General features: G+C 33.1%; 1 protein-coding gene across 1 annotated transcript in view; it reads right to left on the bottom strand.

The window, feature by feature from the left end:
- Positions 1-752: 752 nt before the first annotated feature.
- Positions 753-24,421, bottom strand: part of LOC129228369 (low-density lipoprotein receptor-related protein 8-like) — a 109,778-nt gene continuing 86,109 nt past the window's right edge. The window contains exons 17-20 of the mRNA XM_054863047.1: positions 14,362-14,592; positions 12,517-12,704; positions 10,256-10,414; positions 753-2,280 (exon numbers count right to left, since the gene is read on the bottom strand). Of these exons, the coding sequence (XP_054719022.1) occupies positions 2,236-2,280; positions 10,256-10,414; positions 12,517-12,704; positions 14,362-14,592 (623 nt within the window). The 3' untranslated portion in view covers positions 753-2,235. The remainder of the gene's footprint in view (positions 2,281-10,255; positions 10,415-12,516; positions 12,705-14,361; positions 14,593-24,421) is intronic.

Raw genomic sequence — 24,421 nt, 5'->3', positions numbered from 1 at the left:
TCATTTTTTCCCTGCTTTATTGTTGAGTATCTTCAAGTTTGATGAACTAATCATTAAAAAGCAGTTAATCAAATGCACTATTAAATTTTTATAAAGATTTAATGGGGGAAAAAACGTAAATAAAACTTCTAGTACTCAAAAATGATCCCCAAACAAAGTAGAGTAAAAAATTTTGAAAACCAAACATAATTGAATGAATTTTAAGATCGTGCCATATGCTGGAATGAAATTATATTGTGGGTTAAAAAAGACAACCTCAAGTATAAATGCACACAATTTATATAAATAAGTAACAAACGTTTGTTCCAAAACTCAATAATCAACAAACATCCATAACATTTTGGACACACAACTGATTGAGAACAAATCCTCAAACTAATTTTGAAGAATAATTTTGATTATTTATATATTAAATGTCCAATGCGTTTAAATATTTCGCTTTTGATATAGTATTTAAAATGTGAAGCAAATCTTCCAAAAATAAATACAAAGAAAGCCTGAAAAGTAAGGTGAAAGGTCTTAAATCTTAATATTTTGCTCACTATAGTATATTATTCAGTATAATATTTTTTTAAAAATAAATAGCAATAACATTTTGTATTTATTATTTCAGCTTCTTCAAGAAAGAAAAGTTAATAAAGAAACTAAGCTGCAACATCAATTTTCCTTTTGCTATCACAGGTACTTAAGCTAATTTCATTTATTTACAGAATTAAAAAAAATTTTTTTTTTCAAACTTATTTAAGTTAAATTATATTAATTACAGTATAACTTTGATTTAACGATTTCCTCAATTTAATGATACATTTCACTGGTCCAGATTTAACTTCATTGAATGTATATGCTCCTCGATTTAACAATATACTTGATTTAACGATAACCTTTTCCAGTCCCTTGACAATAGTTAAATCGGGGTTATTCTGTATTAAGGAACAATTGATTTGATTTTTTCAAATTAGAACATTTAACTCTAATAATATTAAATCAACCCTGATTTTGATATATCAGTAAACTAATCTTGAGTATGATTAATTTTACAAATTCTCTTTCCTTTGCTTTTTTGTAACATTTCATTTCATAAAAAAGAAATAAAGTAAAACCTAAGAAGTTGACTACCCTTGTAAGTTGACCACTTTTTCAGGCACAGAATTAGCCCTTATCATATAAACCAACCTCCGTAAGTTGACCACCTGTTTAAGTTGATCACTCAAGTAGTGCACTGCGAGTGGTCAACTTACATAGATTGCACTGTACTATCATCATAGATTGCATGTGTTGCATAAAACATTTCAAACCAGTATATACCAGAAAAATGTTCAATCAATTATTATTTTTTTTTCAACAAATTAAAATGCACATCTGAACACTCAGGCCAGTGGTGTCCAACCTACAGCCTGGGGGCCACATCCGGTCCGCGTAGCTCATTTGTGTGGCCGGTTGTTTCGTTTAATCTTACAAATAAAAAAGCATGGTTTATGATGTTACAAATTTAGAACCAAATATCTAAAAATTGGTTTCTGAAAAAACCTGGTGCATTTAATAAAAGAAGCCTAGTAATGATAGCAACGATTGTTGGATTTTAATTTTCTTTCCTTTTCCATATTTTCTCATGTTATTTGTAAATTAAAAAAATATTTTGAAATTTTATGTTTTCGGGCCTGTGAGAATCATTTTAATATGAGGTGCAGCCCTCAGAGTCCAAAAATTTAATAAAGAGCATTTCTACCAACTCTAATTACCTATGAAATACAAACAATTAAAGTTATAATCTGGCATTGATAAGTTGACATTTGATCTGCGGAGGCTTAAATAATTCAATTCATATAATTGGACTGAGGAAAGATAGTGTTATTTGCCATAAGGATTATTGGCACTATACCAATCTAAGAATTTCTTTTCTTTTAACCTATACATAAATAGACTTATCCAAAGTCAAAATACCACAGCCAAACTATATCTACAACTCATAACGGAACAAAGTTTGCATCACATAAAAAACAACAAACAAAATTCAATACAACAAATAATGTTCAAATTACATTATTCAAACGCTCTAGCAAAGAAATTTGATCACTGAATTTGAAACATTTGTTCCATCATCACATATCAGATTATTTTAATAAAAATAATCTTTTGAAATGTACAAGAATTCATAAAAGTCACTATTTACAACTTGTTTGTATCATCCGAATGATGGAAGGAGTTTTAGGAAGAATAAATCGATAAAATTCATCACTATACAAATTCATTGGTCCCTGGCGATGTTAGTGGTTCAAGACTCTGAAAGAAAATAACAAACCAATCAGTAAATCGAACATGAAACATAGCTTAAATGAATTAGTTTTATAGTCAGACCTTGATATAAGGTTTGACTTGGCAGAATTGACATTATAAGCAATGTGACCGTGTAACAAATTCTTAAACATTTTTCAACAGGGTTGGTACATATACATGGTGTATCAGTACAGCGTTTACAGACTTTCAGGGTAGATAGAGTACACTTAGACGATGGGAAACCACATAGCAATGCATGGTCGGAAACCCTTTCGTGGCGCGTTAGTGATGACACAAATCACCAAAAAGAAAAGACACGAATAAGGGAAGAAAACATGTTTATTATCCTTAATACAGCAAAAAACTAAGAAAAGAGAACATGAAGGTGCCAACGATCGTCATCAAAGTAGGTATTCAAAATTACGACCCTGGGCCGTGATGCATGCCTCACATCTCTGGTGCATCGAAGATCGAATGTCAAAGCGAGCACGGCAACAAAAACCAAATGTGCGCATGCATTGTCATCTGATGCTTCGGTGTTACTTAAGGACATCTATCTATCGTTTACACCAGACAAAAACTTACCAGCATGGGGACCGTGGACCTTGAAAGCTTTTTCTTTTGTTTATTAATTTTGAAATATGAAACTGGGCATAAAAATTAGTAAGTTTATTAGCATGCAAAATATCAAGCAAAAAAAATGCAACAATATAAAAATTTAATTAAAATTAAAAATTTTGAAATTTAAAATGAAAATTCTAAAATGCTCCATGCGACTCAATTTTTGCTCTTTTCTCAAACAATTTGCATTTTATCAAAGAACAGAACATTGTCAAGAACTTTGGGTATCCATTTAAGGATTGGTCCATTATTAACTGCACAGTATTTTTTTTCACGTAAAGCAATAGTTTTTGTTGCGAATATTACATAAAAATCAAAACTTTAATATTTTTAAGCAACATAAAAATCTCTTAAACCTTAATGCATACCCAGTTTTATTAAACTACTACCAAAGTATCATATTCTGAAATTTGAAGCATATCGAACAAAAATTAAGTCGCATGGAGCTTTTTTCAATCTGTGTCGCATTGAATTTTCCAGTCCGAGATAAATGACATTGAATTTCACCTACATTTCATGTTCTTCGTATTTTAATACCTCCTGAAAGATATTTTCACGATGACTAAATATTTGACATTAATACCAATGTAAGAATTTATTGAAACTTAGTTTACATGTTTGACACTTAGTTTTACTTAGTGTTTCAACTTTGTTTACATGTTTTACAGCCATTTTAATGGAAAATACGCTCTGTTTACTTTTTTTTAAACGCATATAACTTCCCGATAAAACATCAGATCAACAAGAGGTTTTTTTCATACGATTCAGCACACTTCATATATTGTTACTTCCACGGAATAAAAAAATCATATTTTTGACCGATTTGAGCTATTTGGAAGGTCCACGGTTCCCTTTAAAAATAATAAACATGTTTTCTCCTCTTATTCGTGTCTTGTCTTTCTTGTGCTTTGTGTCATCATTATTGTGTCAAGAAATTGCTTTTGACCATGCATTGCTTTGTGATTTCCCATCGTCTAAGTGTACTCCATCTGCCCTGAAAATATGTAAACGCTGTACTGATACACCCTCAGTCGATACATATCATGGTATATATCAGGCTTAATACCCAACATTTATTTTGAAAATATCATGATATTTTGATAGGTATTTTTTCAACTATGGTATTTTCAAAATAAAAATTGCATTAATCATAGTAATAATGTTCATTTATCATTTAAAATGACCAAAAAGTTATGTCCTATATTTTTATGATGTATTAATACATCATTAATATAACAAAATAACATAATTTTCATTTTTTCTTTTACATTCATAACATTATCAGTATCAATTTTAATTCATATTAAAAGTGCCTAATTAAACATTAAACAGAAAAAAAGAAAAAGTCTTATGACTATATGCAGCGACTAATGCATATTTTTTATTTCTGAATCATATAACTGAATAAAAGTAACTTTCAGAAGAAAAATTGAGTGAATTAGCTAACGCTAAATTAACTCCATTAAAATTTATAAAAATGTAAAATGAAATATAAGATATAAATATTGAAAGAAACCTTAACTTTAGGTCTACATATTGTAATAATAATGTAAGAAAATAAAGAGTGATTTAAGGATGCATTTAATATTTTGAAGACTTTAGTTTGTGCTGATTGAAAATATCTGATACACATCAAAATATACGATATACAGGGTGATTATAATTAAAGTTCCACTTTCAAAACGGTGTAAAAATAAAACCACTGGTCAAAATGACCTCATATTTCAACGGAATATTATCGAAGAAGGGGGAAAACGTATGGCAGAAGAAAAATAAATAGTTGGAATTTTTAGTAATAGATGGCGCTGCAAGTGTCAGAATATGTAAATCGAAACACCTGTCATGCGCACGACTCATTGAAGTTGTTATAAAAATGTCAAGCCAAATACACGTTTTTTTTTCCTCATTTCGCATCTGAGAAATTCACTATGACTGTCTCAATGAAAGACCTGGCCGTCCCGATCACCTGATCTTAACCCCTGTGACTTCTGGATATGGGGCTATCTGAAAGCTGTTGTGTTCAGTGCTCCGATTGCAAACTTTGCTGAGCTGAAGGCATGCATCGCGCGACACATTCTAAACGTGATCCCGAAAACCCTTCAATCAGTCGTAGAACAAGCTGTTTCTCGATTTTAACTTGTTACAGAAAACAGGGTACATCATACTGAACATCTTTTGCACCAGTCTCACGAAAATTAAAGAACGATCTGATTTTTACTGATGCTTTTTATGCGGTTTTCGGCCTCAGGACAATTAAAAACCGATTTTTCAAATCCGATAAGATATGACCTTGACGTGTTGGATGGGCTTACTTAACTAACAGTATCACACTTGTACCCTCGTGCACGCTAAGTAGTAGTGTTTTAACGTATAGTTTACACCTTAGGTAATTTTTTATGATTTATTTGTCATTTGTAGTCGATCACTATTAAATTATGCTTACAGTGCCATCTGTTCCTAAAAATTTTAACTATTTATTTTCTTCTGCCATCCAGTTCCCCCTTCTTTGATAATATTCTGTTGAAGTTTGACGTCATTCTGACCAGTGGTTTTATTTTTACAGCGTTTTGAAAGTGGAACTTTAATTATAATCACCCTGTATATTAAAATATCGGATGTTTTTGAACTCTGTCCATAAATAAGCATGCATTGCAGTATCAATACCTGTAAAGTTTAAAGCATTCAAAACTATCAGATTGTTAGGTTATATTGTTTTAAATTGCAGTTTAAGCAATTAAAATCAATGGAATCAGTAATGATAATAATTATCATATTTTGTTGCTAGAGAGAAAGAAAGAGAGAGAGCAGTGCATATTGCAATGAGCAATATAATTATCTGTGACAAAAACTTTAATTTCGTTTTTTTTAAACTGTCTATCAAATGGCAGAATTCTAATTTTTCTTCCATATGTTAAGTTTTCAGTGCTTTCATGTTCGCATCATATTCCAAATGTAAAATTTCACATGTGTCTGTTTACTACAGAATCCTAGCACCTAAACACTCTTTTTTACTTCCTTTTACAAACGAGCTGATGTGTGCATCTCATGACTTCCTTTTACTTCAATTTTAATGTCATTTTCCCATTATTAGCAATTTTAATGTGATTCAATAGTTTACTCTCTAAATATCACCACCAGTGGCCAAATTGAAACCAGATTTTAAAAAAAAAAAAAATCGCCAAATTTGCGACCAAAAGACTGGCGATATATCGGCAAGTGTCTGCCAAATTATAACACCACTTGAGTATACATCGAAATTAACAATGATTTTCCCCCAAAAAAGGGGCAAAATACCCCTTTAGAAACACCAGAATGCAATCAAAAGGGGAGGTGCACAACTAGACCCCACTAGGAGTCTACGTACCAAATTTCAACTTTATAGGACATACCATTCTTGACTTATGCGACATACATACGCACATACATACATACGGACGTCATGAGAAAAGTCGTTGTAATTAACTCGGGAATCGTCATTAAGGATATTTTGCGTGTCTATACGTTCTTAGGCAATTATCCACGTGTGGTCGTATCGAAAAAAAAAAAACTCAACATTAATTCGGGGGTGAGCAAAATAGAAATTAAGGCTGAATTTTGAGTGAAAAATTTTTTGCGAATACAATACTTCCCTTTTTGTAAAAGGAAGTAAAAAGGGAGTATTGTATTCACAAAAAAAATTTCACTCAAAAATCAATCTTAATTTCCATTTTACTCACCCCCGAATGAATATCGAGTTTTTTTTGACTCTGCCACACATGGATAAGTGCTTAGAACGTATAGACATGCGAAATATCCTTAATGATAATTCCTGAGTTAAAATTACAACGAATTTTCTCGTGATGTCTGTATGTATGTATGTCGCATAATTCAAGAACGGTAAGTCCTAGAATGTTGAAATTTGGTACGTAGACTCCTAGTGGGGTCTAGTTGTACATCTCCCCTTTTGGTTGCATTCGGGTGTTTTCAAAAGGATCTTTTTCCCCTTTTTGGGGGAAAATCATTGCTAATTTCGATGTAAACCTAAGTGGTGTTATAATTTGGCGGACACTTGGCGATATATCGTCAGTCTTTTGGTTGCCAAGTTTTGTCGCCAAGTTGGTGACAAATTTGGCGATTTTTTTTTAAAATCTGGTTTTAATTTTGCCACTGTTGGTGGTATTTAGAGAGTAGACTATTGAATCACATTAAAATTGCCAGTAATGGGGAAATGATATTAAATTGGAGTAAAAGGAAGTCATGTGATGCACACATCAACTCATTTTTTCTAGATGAGGGGATAAAAGTGAATTTTTTTTCCCATATGTTAGAAGGGGAAATAACTTTTTTCAAATTAAAATGATTGTGTAATATGTTATTATTGAATTAGTGTAGCACTGCATTCACTCCAAGAGAGTTCTATAAAAGCCTATAAAAATAACAGTATTTCAATTTTTTCTATACATTTGATTGTCTTCCTTATTTAAATAGGAGGCATGCACAATTATTCAAAAACTGTTAAAAAGCTAAAAAAAAAAGTATAACTCATACGTGCAAAAATTTAAATAAAAGCAGACAAGAGACAACTGTGTCGAAGTTACAAAAATCCTTTCCTCAGTTATTGTGGACATCTTAATTTGTGCTTATTGCATTTACTATCCTACTCACTCTCTACAAATCTGATGTTTTTGACTCTTAACAGGTCCCCAACAATGCTGAGAAGCTCAATATACAGGGCTCGAAATTAACAGTGGCCCACAAGGTCTGGGACTACAGAAAGCTCCATCGGGCCAGAATATAAATTTTAGTGGTCCATTGGACCAGTAAAGTTTAATTGGTTCAAAAAACTGTAAACATCATTTTTTAATTAAAAAAAAAAAAAAAAAATTTTTTTTGTAAGTTTGTACTTTTGTTAACAATGTTTATGTTTTCTTTGCAAGAAAAGATAAAGAAATTTCTACAGTATTATTACACGTTGGTTCTACCTCTTGTGTTTGGTCTATTGAAAACTGCTAAATATATCATTTCTTTATTTCGTTTCTTTTTTCCTTAATTTATATTATTTAAAAACCAGGATGCAAGAATGGACCACTAAACGTTTGTATGGATCAGTGATATGGACCTGCTATTTCAGTCTGTTTTTCTTCCATTAATGTTTTCCATGCAATCCTTTTTTTGATGTTCATCACCACAAAAAAGGAAAAGGGAGGGAGGGGGGCATGATTATGTTTATGTAAACAGTTATTATCAACTCATAGTTCAGTTTGCAACAAAACTACAAGAGCACACATGTACTCGTTAATGTCTTTTTTGTTTTTCATGTCATTTAATTTCAAAAAGTATCATTTCCTCAAATTAGTTCGTTATCATTAAATAACTCATTTATAGCTCTTGGAATTATTCAGGGGAACATTAAAAGATATTTTGAAATTATTCCTATATATTAATAGTGATGGTCCAATGTTCTATGTTTTAAATATATGCATTAATTACTAATACTTTTTAATTACCCAATTTGAAAATCAAGTATTTTTAATAATTCATCAACACTAATGCTATTATTATTATTTTTTTTATTATTGACTTAGCTGTGACGCTTAAAGAAAATTTAGTTATAAGTAAATGAATGCATACAGAATATAAATTCACAGCTCCCATAAAAAATTATAACTTGAATCGTATGAAGTGAACCAGTTTACAATGTATGAATATACATTTAAACATCAATGTTATGTTATCAATATTGAACCTCTAATAGAAAGTGACCATCTAATTTCATTTTTGGAGTATAATGTTTTCATTTCAATAGCTGCTTTCACATTAGAAGTATTTGTAATTCCTAAATTCATTTTTTAAATATATTTATTCCTATAAATACTAAGATGTTAAGGATATATTTTAGTAATTAGAGCAACCAGAAAAGGGGCATAAGTAAAAAAATAGAAATTGGGAGATAACAAGCATATAAATGGTAGAAATTTTTCTTAATTTGTTTTGGTCAAGAGATTGAACAAACTTAAAACAAACTACTGGTAAGACAACTACATATGAGGCAGTGAGAAGCAAAGGGATGTAAGTGGCAAAATTAAAAATTTGGAGATAACCAGTACACATGGTAGGTGAACTTCTCCTCTGTCTTGGGGAAAGAGATGGTACTATTAGCCCTGGTAGTTGCTCCTATACAGCATGATTTCGAAAAAAATTTCAATGAAAGCTTACCTAGGATGTTATCTTTAAATGCGTTTTACTCAAAACTGGAAAATGTCTACAGTCGTCCCTTGCTACTTCGCGCTTCAACTTTCGCGGCTTCACTACATCGCGTTTTTTTTTTTTTTTTTACTTTTCAAATATAGTAGTTAGCCTTTTTTATGCGCTCGTGTAAACTTTTTTCTACAAAAAAAATAACAAAGTATATGTCTTTTAAGTAAGGTCTGAGGGGCTAGCTGTAATAGTTGAGGGAGTGGAGGTATAAAATCGACGAAGAAAGTGTGGGGAATCGCTATCTCATTTTAACCGTTAAGCACTAACTGGAAAGCATAAATCACTGTATTATTTACTAGAGGATAAATACATCTGTAAATGGTGTTCAACATTGTACTAGCTTTTTAAGTTGTACACGTAAATGTAGAGGAAGACGCTTACGGTCACTAACAGGCAGTTGATTCTTCATCGAACAAATTGAGATTTTTTCATAGATTAGTAGTAGTGTGTAAGAACTGCGTGTGTGTGTGTAGTTTATTCCTCAATAATTAACAATGTGATATCTATTACGTCTAACAAATCTAATTTTCTCATTTTGTGCAATATATTAAGTAATACAAATGTAATGGTGGCTAAGGGTGCTGTTTCATATCTAGGGGGCTCTACCTATGATAAAAATCTATTTAAATAGCCGTAAGTAAGTTTTATGCGCTCTAATTAGAAAAATATATACAGAATCCTACTTCGCGGAAATTCAGTTATCGCGGTAAAGTCTGGCACAAATTAACCGCAATAAATGAGGGTTGACTGTACTTACATCCCTGTTTCTCACTGTCTCATATGTGTTTTCCATCCTTTTGTTCATTTATTTATTTGTTTTTGTTTCTGATAAGAAAAATTGATTTTATACGTTCACTCATGCCACCATAGCACTAAAGACTTCCTGCTACACAGTGTATGAACGAAAATCAATTCGAAATTACAACAAGGCATCGAAAGAAACAAACATGAAGAAACTAAACTATAGTATGGAAGTAACAAAATATGTATTGAAGTTGAGTCAACTGGTCGAGGTCATGTAGCTTAGAAAAATGACAGCTGAACAACTGCGGTCATTGTGAAATGGTTTAGATTATCATTAGTCCAACGTTTCTCAACACATCAATTCAAAAGTTATCAGTACAGCTGAATTTATACTTACAGATGGATATGACCTTGCAGGCTGATACTGATTTTTTTCTAAGCTAAATTGGTCTTCTGTTGTTTTCCTATAAACAGGGTTATCAAAGTTCATGCTTGTTATATTTCTGCGGAGGTATTGCTTGTAAATAAAGAAGCCAACCTAAAATAAAAGCACTATTTTAAACATAGCAAAAAGGAATGGTTCTGAAATACTAAGTTCATTAATGAAGATTTTATATGCACTAAATAATTTCTAACTAGGGGAATACAGCAATAAAGTCAAACAGCATTTTGAGCAATTTACACAATATGACAATTAAGTAAGGATTTTTACACAAAACAAATTCATTTGACCAAACAAAATGCTCTAACAGTATTTTGAGTGATTTGCACAATAATGTAAAAATGAATCTACTTAGCTGCCTATCAGCCCTAAGAACAATGACACAGCCCCTCAAATGCTAAAGAATTCTCCCCCCCCCCCAAAAAAAGGGTCTAAAATCACTTAAAACAACTTTTTAAAAATATCAGTGCCACAGTCTGGGCCATGAACAACCTCTTATGAGCAGGGACGGTGATTGGGGCTTGTAAGTTGGGGGGAAGGGGGGGGGGCAAAAAAAAAGGACAACTAAAAGCCATGGGACGTTTAGCGGCAGCAAAGATTGAAAAAAAAAAGTACGAAGTTTTGTTCGGACTGATTTTGAGAATACTGAAGCAGATTAGTGAAAATTGATGCAAGTCAAACAACTTAACTCAAGTTTTTTGATGAATTTTGTACACAATCACCTTCTCCAAAGAAACACTTAGACAGGAATTAAACTTACATTATTTACCCCGATGTATTTTGAGGTGTCAAACACTTGGTAATAATTTTATTAAACAAGTATAGCTTGTTTAAGTAAAACAATTGTTTTACTAATGTCTTAACAATGAATACAAGCTATAAGTTATTGCTTTTGCTAAACAATGTTTCGTAAACAGATATACGAAGTAAAACAAATAATTATGTTCTGAAAATTTTGACATTTCTGTTTTGTTTTAAAATTATTTTTAGTTTTAGTTCTAAATAGGAAAATAAAATAAATAAATTAACCATAAAATGGGGGGGAGGGGGGGGTCCCCCTCCCTCGAAATGCCGCCACTGCTCATCAGCACCCCTGAAATCTGTGTAACAGAGCTTTATATAATTTCAGTGATCAAATGCTCCTTCCAGAAATTTGCAGAAATAAAAATTTAATAAACGCAAATTTATGTTACCTGCGACGACATTAGGTGATGGGGAAGGTCCACATTCTCTCTCAGAAAATTTTCGGGAAAGCACAATTATAGGCTATCTTTGGGGATATGAGAAGAAGAATTGGTGATTTACTTCAGAAGTTTTTTAAATTGGAGTCTTTAAGTAAGAATTCTATGCAGTTTTTTGTGATGTACTAGGCGTCTCTCCTCTAGAAATTTTTTGACATTGACCACGTAAATTTAAGCAATAACTGATGACATTTGGAGAATGAAGAGGGATTTCTCTGGAAAGGTTTCGTCAATAATGTCAGAAAGATGCAATTTTGGGCTATGTTTGTTGATGCTTAGGAAATGAGAAGGTTTGGAGGCTCTCCATGAAAATATTTCAACGACTATGTCTTAAAATTAAGTCTAGTCCGCAGACCCCCTCAGAACGTTATCAAAGTTGAAGTTCTAGAAAAGGGGGGGGGGGAACCTTACCTGGAAACAAAATAAAATGTATGACTGCTTTTATTTAAAAGTAATAACTTCAGATTGAAAACCTTGATAGTAGGACAAAGCAATTTCCTCCAAGCCTTTCCATGCCATTGCAAATAACATTGTAATCCATTAAAACTTTTGACCAAACGGGCAAAGGAGCTACAGTTCCTTTAGCCCATCTCCCCCCTTCCATTGATACACCACCCTCTATAGTTTATATATTTATTTAAATATAATGCACATTTAAATTTGCAAAAGTATTTCAGATTAAAAATGTCTAAAATTTTGATTTTATCTAGTGTTAGTTTGAACTTCAAGAGGGGGGGGGGGGGCTATAGCCCCTTAACCCCCTTTCCTGGTTCTATTACTGCATGGAAGCACCGTTCCATGGGATGACAGGTAATTAGGGCTTATAGTTTAACTCCTTTATAGAAAGAGTTCACACTTTTTTTTTCTTTTTTTTTCCTACCAAGCAGAATTAAATTGAGAAAACTGTACAATTTGAAGGTAAAAGGTAAGTAAAATTATTTTCAAAATGAGACATACCACAGTTAAGATGAAGCATATAATTCCTAAAGCTCCAATGACGATTCCAGCTATTTTCCCAGAATCGTCAATTTCTTCTTTTATGGCTTGCAATGTTTCGTTCATTAAATTAGGTTCATGAGCCGATTCCGAAGAAGTCTGGGCAGATGAAGAGGTAGGAAGAGGTACGGACTCAGAATCGGTGACATCTAGAAAAGAACAAAACTTCAGTAAAAAAGGTTGAGTTAGAAAATTATCTACATGTATTTTAAAAAGTATATATCTCTTCAAATTCCCAATGTTGCAAGAACTCGAAATGATGGGCTTAATTCCAAGTTTTCTCCTTTAAAGTTCAGGGGTTCACAACCCAGAAATTTTGGGGCCCGTTACAAATGACTTTTGTGAGCCCCCTACCCCTACATATACTTCACCCCATATTTAAAAAATCTCGATCCCGGGCCAACAGGAGCCCCCCCCCCCATGCATGCCCCGGCATACAAACAACACAATAGGAAAATGAATCTGATTAGGATAACTGAAGCACTGCTATACACTAAAACTAAAACACTGAATAATTTCATACACAAAATTAACATTACTTCACAAAACTTGATTTTGAACACATTATTATTAGAAAATATGATATCCAAGCAGTGAAGAAATAAATACAAAATTGTCTGAGGTAATCTAGGATCCAGATGAGGTTGTATGCACATCAGTCACTTTTACAACATTAATGAGAAGATGGACACTGTTATTCAATATTCACATAAGACCACAAAATTAATAAGTTTATCCTTAATTATACTATTCAAATACTTCACATTAACTACTTAAAAACAATAAATTTGCAGTGTGAATGTATAACTGTGCTTTATTTTAATTCACTCCTTATCTTTTAAAGATTTGTAAGCTTCACATTATGAAAAAGTAGGACATTTATTAACACATTCTTATTCCTTATTTCTAACAAATTTTCATGAAACATTAATTTGTAAATTTTAATTTCTCAAATGTTCAGATAGTCAGCTGTGGGAAGAGAAATGTTTTACAAAATCATGGTAATACAAATTTGGAAGCTTTTGTGTGAATTTTATCATAAGGAACCTTATATATTTAAATACTGTTAACTATACAAATCTTGTTGTAATTTTGACACGAATATTTGACAGCAGAACAAGAGCCAATGAACTTCTCAGCTTTTTTTTCTTCGCAAGCAGATGAAAAAAAAAGAGAGAGAAAGAGAAATCTTGTTTTGATCTTTACCCAGAAAGTGAAAGTGATTTCTTGTTAAAATAGAGGAGCAATTTTGAGAAAAATCGATCTCACGAAAATCTTATAACTTCTCTGCATCAATAATAAAAATACAGTAAAATCCCTCTAATGCGGACACTAACGGGGCAAATTTTTTTTGTCTGCAATAGAGAGGTGTCCCCAGGAAAGGGGTTTAATAATGTTATTTGCATTGGGACTGGGGAATTAAAAATTGTCCGCATAAGAGAGGTGTCCGTTAGGAGGGTTTTTACTGTATTTTGAGGAAATATCCCACAAAAATTTATTAGACAGAAATCAGTTTGCTACAAGGATTGGTGAAGTTGTAAGAAAAACCGTCTATTTTTTCTAAAAATTTGGGGAGCAGAGAAAATTCTTTTTTGAGCAAGTTTAAGGCAGGAAAACATTGGAAATATATTACACTTCCATTTACTGTATTCTAATATTATTGCACACATGCGTTTTTCAACTGAAACAATTCCCCCCATCTACTCGAGTACAGATTTATCCTAACCCACACCATCTCAATGGTTTGCTGCGATTACAGACGCAAAATTTTCGAGAATCACAAATGTCAAAAGCAGTCTGACTCACCGGTGTAGTTGTCAGCTCCCACAACGCGGCTGCAGGCGAAAACAAGGACGTAGAAATATAGTAAACAATCCTTTGCCAGAGCCATCTTGCTAATGCGCACTGCGCTCCTACGGCACGTTCTGAATGGAATAGGTCGGCGCGAAGCAGACGCGCCAGGTGCAAAAATCGACCCCAACATAGCTGAGGTTAGGGGGCTGGGTAAATATTCTTTGTTTACACCGGAACGGAAGCCTTATCAGAGAAGGCAAAGGGTAAGGGCACTCACTTCAACGAGTTAGTTCGATTACATAGAATGCCGGAATTGGAAACCACACCGTACCTTTTCGAACGGAATGTTGCAATACGAAATAGAGAAGAGTTAGAGACGAGAGAGATCTTTGAACCCAACGCGACCCCTATGGTTTTCAGTGAAATGGGCTAAAAGTAGGAATAGGGGTTTGAAAGACAGGTTCACCTGAAAAAAAGTTTTACAGGTGAAGCAGTGAATATTTAATAGAGTTAATTAAGAAAAACGCAATATTTGGTTCAAAAATACACATAAAATTTAACATTATTGAAAGAAAGTGAGAATTCTTAGAATAGATAATTAATATCGCTACCCCCCCTCCCCCCGCCTTCCACAATTGCTAGTCTTACGACTAAAATAGTAATTTTAGCACTGAAGAAGACTGTAAATTCTTGAGAAAGAAAGTTGAATATGCGCCCGCTGTAGGGGCGCAGCGAAGGTGTTGAGAGTTAAACTTCTCCTTCAGAACACGAGGATCAGTGGCGTTGTAGCCAAAAAAAAAAAAAAAAAAAAAAAACACACAATCGGAGGGGGATATGCTTAGTTTAAACTTTTTGTGATCAAAAACGGAAAATTTCAGAGTTTAGGGCGATGGAGGGGGAAAGAGGGGGATATTGCCAAATCTCAGGTAACATATAAGCGTGAAAGAAGTGCCAAACCTCCCCATTAAAACAATTCTGCGTTGTTACGACTCCCTCTTCTCACATACCTCAAAAGAAAAGTCTGATTGCAAACAAAAATGTTTTGTTGGTGATAAAATTTGCATAAAAAAGGTTTGCTTTGTCAAGTTTTGTTTGTTAAGATTCATAAAGAGGAGAAAGAAGTGCTAAATGTGCCTTGAAGTAGTGTAAGTTTGAGGTAAGTCCAAGTAGAATTAATTTTATTTTTCATATTAGGGTAGTATATGGCAACCGCAGTGACAAGGGGCCCGCCTTGGCTCTCGGCAGCCCTGATTCCAACAGACGAAGCGACACTTCTTAGTCACAGGAAACACATAAATTTTGTCTCTTAATTTAGATCTTTCTTACAAGCAACTTTGTTTTATATACGGAAGTAAAAGTCATGTATATGTACTGTGACAGCTGTCTCAAAAGCTCGTGAATGAGGAACAATAAATGCAAAAATATCAAGTACAAAAGAAATGAAGTGGAACAACATGCAACACTTGCATTCATGTTCAAATTTCCCATGTGGCTTCGAGTCGCTTTTTTTTTTCTTCTTTTTTCGCAAAAATTTTGCATTTCGATTTTGCGCGGATGCGGCGACGCAAACGAATTAAATTCCCCCCTTTTCAAAATCCTAACTCCTAAAGATTACAAATTGCACGTAATAAACTGCATTTTACGTACTAATAATCGAGCTTCGGCCATTTGAGACAGGTTATGAGATTGGTTACAGAGCTCTTTCCAGAAGTAAAGCTATTAAGCTCCCATAGTTCAGAACTCACTGGTAGAAGAACTTTTAGCAGTGTCAAAGGAGGACAAAATCAACGAGGATAACGACATATTGAAAATTTTAAGCCATTCCTAGACAATAGAAATGATCTTTCTGATTTGTTAGTGAAGGAAGATTCTATCATGGAAATGACGCAAGTGATCATGGATGCTTGCGTCATTTCCATGATAGAATCTTCAATGCTCTGCAAAGAATTACAGAGAAAAATTCCTTATGACTGCCAAAATCTAGATCTAGCCAGCTCCTTTTTATAAACAACACGAAATTAATTCATGTTTAATTCATGCATATTGTGCATAGAAATCGATATAAGTAGACAATTAACTTATAAAACAATTAGTCATCACTAGTATGAAGTATTTTTTTTTAATCTACGGAATTTAACCCCTATTTTAACACTAATATTAAGTCTTAGTTTACGCGGTTTTGATTTATGCGGTATTTCCGTGGAACGTAACTCCCGCGCAAAAAGGGGGTCTACTTTAAAAATAGTGACACCTGTATGTAATTTGAAAATAAAAATGACAAACAATAATAATGATAAAATTTTAAACCTATTGTAGAACAATATGATATTGAAGTTGCAATGCTCCAGAAAGATGCAATTTCAGTTTCATACGATTTCAACGATCCATAAGAGTTTTTAATTATATTTTCGAACAGTGAGTTGCGTTTGAGGATCTGAGTTGCGTTAAGGATCATTCTGAGGATCTATTAAAGTTAAAAAAAAAACCTAAGTAGCACCAGGGCCGAATTTAGGGGAGGGCAGGCGAGGCTACTGCCCCAGGGCCTCCACAACAAAGGGGCCCCCCCACAATGAAATTTTTACAAAAATCTTAAATTTCACGATTCAGCAATTCTACGTTTTTTCTCCCAGATATTATTTATTTATTTATTTTTTTTTGTATTTCTACGAAGAATGCTTACAGAAAAATAAAATTATTATCGATATATCAGAAAGCCCTGATTGCAAGTATCCATTTACTATCAATTTTTTACTCGATCGAGCATTTCAGTGGTAATATATATTTTTTTATTCATTTAATTTGTAATTTGCGCCTATGAGTTAAAGAGAAAATAAGTAAAAAAAAAATCCGAAAAATGGTTAACTTTGCAGGTCATCCTAACAACTTCTCACTTCTTGAGCTCAAAAATTTAAAAATTATTTGACGAAATGACTTGAATGGAATTTTTTAAAATCGAAAATATCGGATATATATACATACAGTGGCTCCCAAAAGTCTTCGTACACCTACGACTTTCAATGAAATAGGCCCCTATCCATTGATTAGAATTAATATTTCGGAATAGGGATTTAATTATAAGATCTATGATCAATTTTTAACAAAACTACATAAAAATTCTTTTAAAAATATTAAAACTTATTTTTTTAAAAATCAAAAACCAAAAAGTGCCGGAAATTTCATCTCACAAAAGTCTTCGTACACTTTAAAAAATGTCTATATATTATTGAATAATCTAACTTTTTATTAAGTTATTATTTAGTAGAATATCATGCAGTATCAATAACACTTTTCGAACGTCTGGAAATAATTTCATTATTTTTCTTTCTTTTTGTTGCGTAATTTTTTATTAAGTGTTCAACCACACTTCGAGTCTTACTTTTCATAGCTCTATTTTCGTTTCAAAGCCGTATTTTCGTAATCTAGCCACCAGATATCTCCAAATATGTTCCATTAAGTTTATATCTATCGATTGAGAAGATATTTCTAAGCTTAAGGACAAATTTTGAGGCGCAAAACACAGACGTGTGCTTTTTATCGTTATCTTGTGTAAAAAACAAAGTTGTTTCCGATTACCAAATTTTGGGCTAATAGTTCAAAATTTCTTTTTGAAATATTTAAATGAACAGAATGAATCATTATTTCATCAAAAAATGTCAAACTTCCAAGTCCTGATGCTCATATGCACCCTCATACTAGAACACCTCCACCGTCCTGATTAACTGATCCAACTAAGTCTTAAGATTCAGTTCCTAATTTTTTTTCTATTTACAATTACACAACAATTTAACCAAAAGTGTTGAATACATTTTTATCTGTAAGTAAGACGTAATTCCAAAGGGTTTTGAGCTTATTTATCATTGATTTTACGACAAAAAGCGCAAGCTTTCGGTTTTTCGCACGACCAAGAAAATTTCTGCAGGAAGAGGTCCAATTTAATCCAGCTAACCAGAGAACTTGGCGAACAATTTTAGGTGAAAATTAAATGTAAAAATTTTCATTTAACTCTGTAGAAACATTTACAGCACTCAAATGTGTATTTTTCATAATTTTTTTAACTTTAAATCTCCGATCACGCTTTGTCAACTTTGCCGGTTGACCTTTTCTTCTCCTGTGTTCGGTCCAATTCTTTTCTTTAAAGCATTTAATCAAGCACTTTACTATACAACGGAATAAATTAACTAATTCAGAGACATTTCAAACCAATTTACCGCTACTGTGAGGAAAAAATTCAAATTTCGAATGGTGTTTGTGGTTTTTCACGAATACCAGCCATTTCAAAGTAATAAGCACAATATTAAGGAATAAATAAACAAAAAATTACAGCAAAATGACTTATAAAGGTCAACACAGTGCAAAAATGTTGAAAAAACGGCATATGATAATTTTAATCATGAATTTATTCGAAAATGTTTGAGTGTGCGGTGACTTTTGTAGCGTGTTATTTTTCTGTTTCTTCGTTTTTTCACTCATTTCAAAAAGAAGATCCGTCAATATTTTGAAAAAAACTACTGGGTTGTATTAAGAATGACATAGGAATGATGTGAAAAAATATTGGACTTCATATTCGAATTTAGTTTTGCGTTATTTTGGTTTTACTAAAAAATTTCAAAGTGTACGAACACTTTTGGGAGCCACTGTATATATCAAAATATTCGAACATATATCAAAGTATCGGATATTTTCGAAAATATGATGATCTTTTCGAACCCTGATTAGGGGCCTCCACACTTTCAAATCCAGGCCTGAGCAACACTGCTCGCCAAATAGTTTACGTCACACACATTGATTTGTTCTTCAAAAGACATACAAATATTCCGGTAGCACCTTTTAAAAATAATTGATTGTTTTTGTCTTTTCAATATGTGTTATTAAAAAAAAATATTCCTTAAGAAACTTTTTCGGTGATGCAGTACGTTAATTTTATATCAAAGAACCTACATAAAAATTTCAGGTGCTAAGCAAAGACGCTGTAATTAGGTCAAACAAAATCGCTACTTTAGCAATGTAATTATTTTGGCATTACGGAATCGAAAATCGATTTAAGTCTTTGGTCTGGTTCTATTCCTCGTGACAGCTGACGCACGGAAAGATTGAATTCAGCTTGACAAGCAGACTTCATCCTTGTGTAAGTATGAAATAAGTGAAAGTTGGCAGCGCATTTGTGTAACGCTACACGCAACTTGGTAGGAATGTTCTAAATAGAGATGCTCTTGTGGAAGTTCGTTTGTTTCTTCTAACTTTTTACCATCATTTAAAACGAAAAATAAACTTAGGCAAAGATGTCGACGATTTTTTGTAGACGTTTTGAAGAAAGGGGCTGTCCATAAATGATGTCAGACTTTTTGATCTTCCCCCTCTCTCTTTCCTTTATCGCAAAGTGTCACACTTCAACCCCCACCCCCTTGTCACATGTCGCGCTACTTTTTATAAACATATTCTTAAAAAAGTGTGTGATGTCACACTTTTTACTACCCCCTCTCTCCCCCTTGTCGCAAACTGTCACAATTTCACAACCCTACCTCCTCCCCCCCCCCAAAGCGTGACATCATTTTTTGATAGCCCCAAAGTGCAATTTTTCATTCGAAAGAGCTTTCCATTTATGATGGCGTCACACTTTTATCAACATATTTGACTCCCTATGTCACAATGTGTCACCTTCACTTCACCCTTCTCCTTGTCATGTGTCACGAAACATAGCATAAGAATATTGTTAGAAAAAAAATGCTTTTATTTTCACCAAAATGTGCGATGTCACAACACATTTCTCTCTCTTCCTCTGTCTCTCCTTACTCACATTTTCACCAGGGGTGCCCCCCCCCTAAGAGCAAAGGCGCCCCACCCCTAAATATCAGAAGCCCCCCCCCAGACCGAAAGCTCCTCCAAAAAAAGTGAAAAATACCCCTCAAAATTCTATGGCGCAGTCTGACCCCCATTCCGTGACTGATGCGATACTAATTACAAATAAAACACGACATACACAATGCGATTCTTTTATTATATTTTACACTACAAACAAACCTCATTTTGTGCGGTGGATAGGGACCGCGTAAAAAAAGTTCGGTCGTTTTATAAATAACTTCGTCCGTTTAATAAATACTATCGCCAATTGAGTCCCAATCTGAAATTTTCATACACTGCACAAAAAAGAGGTTTGGGTGTATTCATTCTTTGAAAAACAAGTCAAAAAACAAAAATCCTAATGCGTTTTCTACTTTGCAGAAGCAAATGAAAGATGATATTTGCTTGACGGCGCGATTTCCATTATAAAATATCGACTAGGAAAATAATATTACTTAAGAATGGGTTTGACCCCCCCCCCCCCCAGTAAGTGCATGAAGAGATTTTTCCAGCTCCCCTCCCCCTCGGCATCCTTACATAATTACTGAATGGCCCCTTATGTTAGGCCAACAACCTGAGATAGTGATGATCAGATCAGAGATTTTCAAAATGGGCCTAAAAAGATTTAAACAAGACAGGGAAAGCTATTGTAACTCATATTTTTTCGTAGCGACAGATATGAGAATTTTTCCTGGAAAAACTTTTTCTGGAGATACTGCACAACCTCGTTTATCCGGACTAAATGTGACTAAAGGCAATTCGGATCAACGAAAATCCGAAAAATCTGGGTGGAGGGGTACACATCCCCCCCTAGTTCAACGGCGCAAACCCCCTTCCCCTAATTTTTCTAAACCCTGTTTCCCTTTTTTATTTTTAGCCCTCTTTTTTTTCTTATACAGTTAAGGGGGTCCGGGACACATTTTGAAAATTTTTTTATTATGTACTTTAGAGTTTTGAAATTTTTTGAACTGATTCATCATTTATTTAATAAGCAAAATCATAATATAAATATGAAAAAAAATTATTTTATTATTTAAATTTAATTAGTTTTTTTCAAAAAAATGGGGTTGCTTTAAATTGCTATAACTCAAAATATTGTTGGTCAATTTTCAATTTTTTTTCAAAAAAGTATGCACAAATATCTAAGCTTTAATTTTTATTCGGCGATTTTAAAAATATTGATTCAATGAAAAATAAAAAATATTTAAAGAAAAATTTCGAAAAATTCGAAGATACTTTTTTTTAAAAAAAATCGTAATTTTTGCAGTAAACGTTTTTTTCAAATTCGACGAATAAAATTTAAAGTAAACTGTTTGAAAAAGATATGCTCCAAGTTTCATTACTTTATCTTTATCGGTTCTTGACTTATAAGAGTTTGAATGCAAGAAATCGGGAAAAATTGCATCATGGAGAAAAACGCGTTTAAAGTTTTAAAGTTATGTACACATTCGTTAGATGCATGCAACAAAAATAACTATAACTTTCGTTCTATTTAAGGTAGAAACAAGATTCAAACGTCCTCTTAAGCAGAAAAAAACACAGCAATTTTTCAAATTATAAAAAAAAATTTGCAAAATTTGAGGATTTTTGTGTCCCGGACCCCCTTAAATCTTTGATTAATAATGCTCTATTTAACGACTTTCTCTATTTAAAAACGACTTTTCACAGTCCCGGATGTTCCACTGTTGTTAGGACGATTTTTTGTGGTCTCTTGAAAGCCGTTAAATAGAGAGCCTATTTATTTTTTTTTAAATGTTGTTATTTATTTTTTAAAAATGTTGGTTATAATATTTTTTATTTATTATTTTATTTTTCTACTGTTATTATTTAATTTGAAAAGTTCACACACACACGCAAACTAAATAAATAGATAAATGAAATAAAATATAAACAGAAGAAAATAAAATGAATAATTTAAATTAAAAATAATTCATAAAAATTAATAAAAAAACAAATCCCCCCATAAAAAAAACACAGATGGCGCAATTTGCGCCATAATCCCCCCCCCCTCCTGTGGGCACGAACACCTGTCTGAGTACAAGTAAAACATTCGCAAATAAGCAGACATACTTTATAACAGCAAAAAACACGATGCTTTGTAACAAAATTACATAGGATTATTACCTAAACTCACGGAAATAATTCTACAAGCGATCCCTTGTGAGTTATCGGGACTCGAGAAAAATCCTTTCATCTACTTGATTACCTGCTTCAAGAAGGAAAGTGATGTTATTACATCGTCTTCTTAATGTCTGCGTGTGGCTCGAATCGATTTGTCACTTTTTTCTCTCCCAACAAGAGTTTTACACGTCGGTTAATAAAATATTTCTTCTGCTTTAAATAGACGTATACTAGAGAACGGAAAAAGTTACTTATAGTAATCACCCAAGTGCGAAACGAATCAATACAGTAAACAAGAGTCAGTCTTAAAAAGGTTCTTAATTTATTTATTCGTTTATGCGGATTTAAAACTATTTTTACCAAAATCCTCAAATAAATAATAATAAACACGCGGATCGAGTACCCCGCGTGTTTCAACAATGAAACTCGCGCCACGGGCATGATAATTTGATAAAATTTTTGGTGATGTTTAAAATATAGGGAAAGGCTTTATTGTGACAAGGCTGAACTCGATCCAGTAACTTAACTGTTTTACTGGTAATACTCAGGGCCTGATTACTGAATAGGTCAACTAGGCCCTGGCCTAGGGCCCCTGATGTTTAGGGGCCCCCAAATGGCTGAAATTACTTTATTCTATGGCAAAAATTGGTTCAGCCAACGGCTAAAGAAATAAAATTTGAATACAGGGAGCCTCAAAAAAAGATTTGGCCTAGCACCCCTCGATATCTTAATCGGGCCCTGATAAGACTGTGTCATTTCAGGTGAATGGAAGAAACGAAAACAATTAACGCTATCTACTGGAGTTGAGGGTTAATCCACTGGAGTTGGGTTAAAATTTCAAATATCAAAATATCACCAAACAGGTAATGGCTTCGTTCAAATGTAGAAGCAATTTTTACCCTTCATACCTTGACGGGCGAATTTCTAATCGTATTAATAATTGAATTCAATATTTTTTTTTTGCCATTGGATGTATGTGGATGCTTGTTACTCTTTCACGTAAAAACTACTGAATGGATTTTGATGAAACTTTACAATAATATAGTTTATGCATCAGAATAACACATAGGGTAGTTTTCACCCCGTTATGGGGGGCAAAACCCCCTAGGGGGCCATAAAACCCAATTTTCGTATAAATTCTCTAATATGAGGATAAAAAAATACTTGCACATATAACCATTATATGTCCATCGAAAGCTCTGATTTTTCTGCTGAAGATGGCACCTGTTCCAAATTTCTAAGTAGAATAAAAAAAGGGGTATGAGCGTTTTAGTTCCATGTTCGAAGGCTTTCCTCAACACAATATATAGTATTTAGGGTATCATCTGAACTCCCTGTCGATAGCGACAATTGTTGTATTGTTGACTATTTTTGCTTTTCGTCTGACTGTTCAAGGCTTTTCTCAAGTTAAAATTTAAAGTAAGATTTTTTGCACAAGATAGGCAAATAATACCTGGATTTGGCTGATTATTTTTCCAGTTTTACGCAACTTTGATGCAATTAATGGAGGTTTCTTTTTAAATTTATTTGTGTTGACTGGGTGCTTCATCGACCAGCAGGAATCTCGCCAAACTTTTTTTGCGGTATCATTTCAATAGCTAAGGCATGTGGCAATTTTTTCAATTGTCGCTGTTTTTGAAGCTAAAAACTACGCGAATACTGTTTCTCGGTTTTCCCCATGTAACCAAAATATCGCCATTTCTTTAATATTTCTTTCTTTTTATCATTTGTTAACATGTAAAATGATCCGCCAACTAAATTAATCAAATCCATAAACAGCACAAGTTTGCGCACAATCTCAAACACAATTGCCAATCTTAAATTCTTATTTTGGAAACATTTTGGATAGCATCATTTCATGGTCACCAGAAGTATTGCAGTATTTGGCGACTATCTCTTCGATAAAATTAGTAGCACACAGTTTTACAAAGTAGGGAGGGGGAAACTTATCCAAGGGATCCCAAAACGATTACCGCAAATTTCGTAACATTTTAAATCGCAGTAAGGGATTACGGGCGGCTACATTTTTTAAAAGTTTGTACTTCAATAGCAATATAGAGAGACAATTTTAGAATATGTTCAAAGAAAAAAAAAAAAGGTAAAATCGTTTTAA

This window comes from Uloborus diversus, chromosome 8 (genome assembly GCF_026930045.1).
Source record: "Uloborus diversus isolate 005 chromosome 8, Udiv.v.3.1, whole genome shotgun sequence".
In the NCBI taxonomy this organism is placed as follows: domain Eukaryota; kingdom Metazoa; phylum Arthropoda; class Arachnida; order Araneae; family Uloboridae; genus Uloborus; species Uloborus diversus.
Note: the sequence above shows the minus strand (reverse complement) of the source record. Positions and strands in the feature narration are given on the sequence as shown.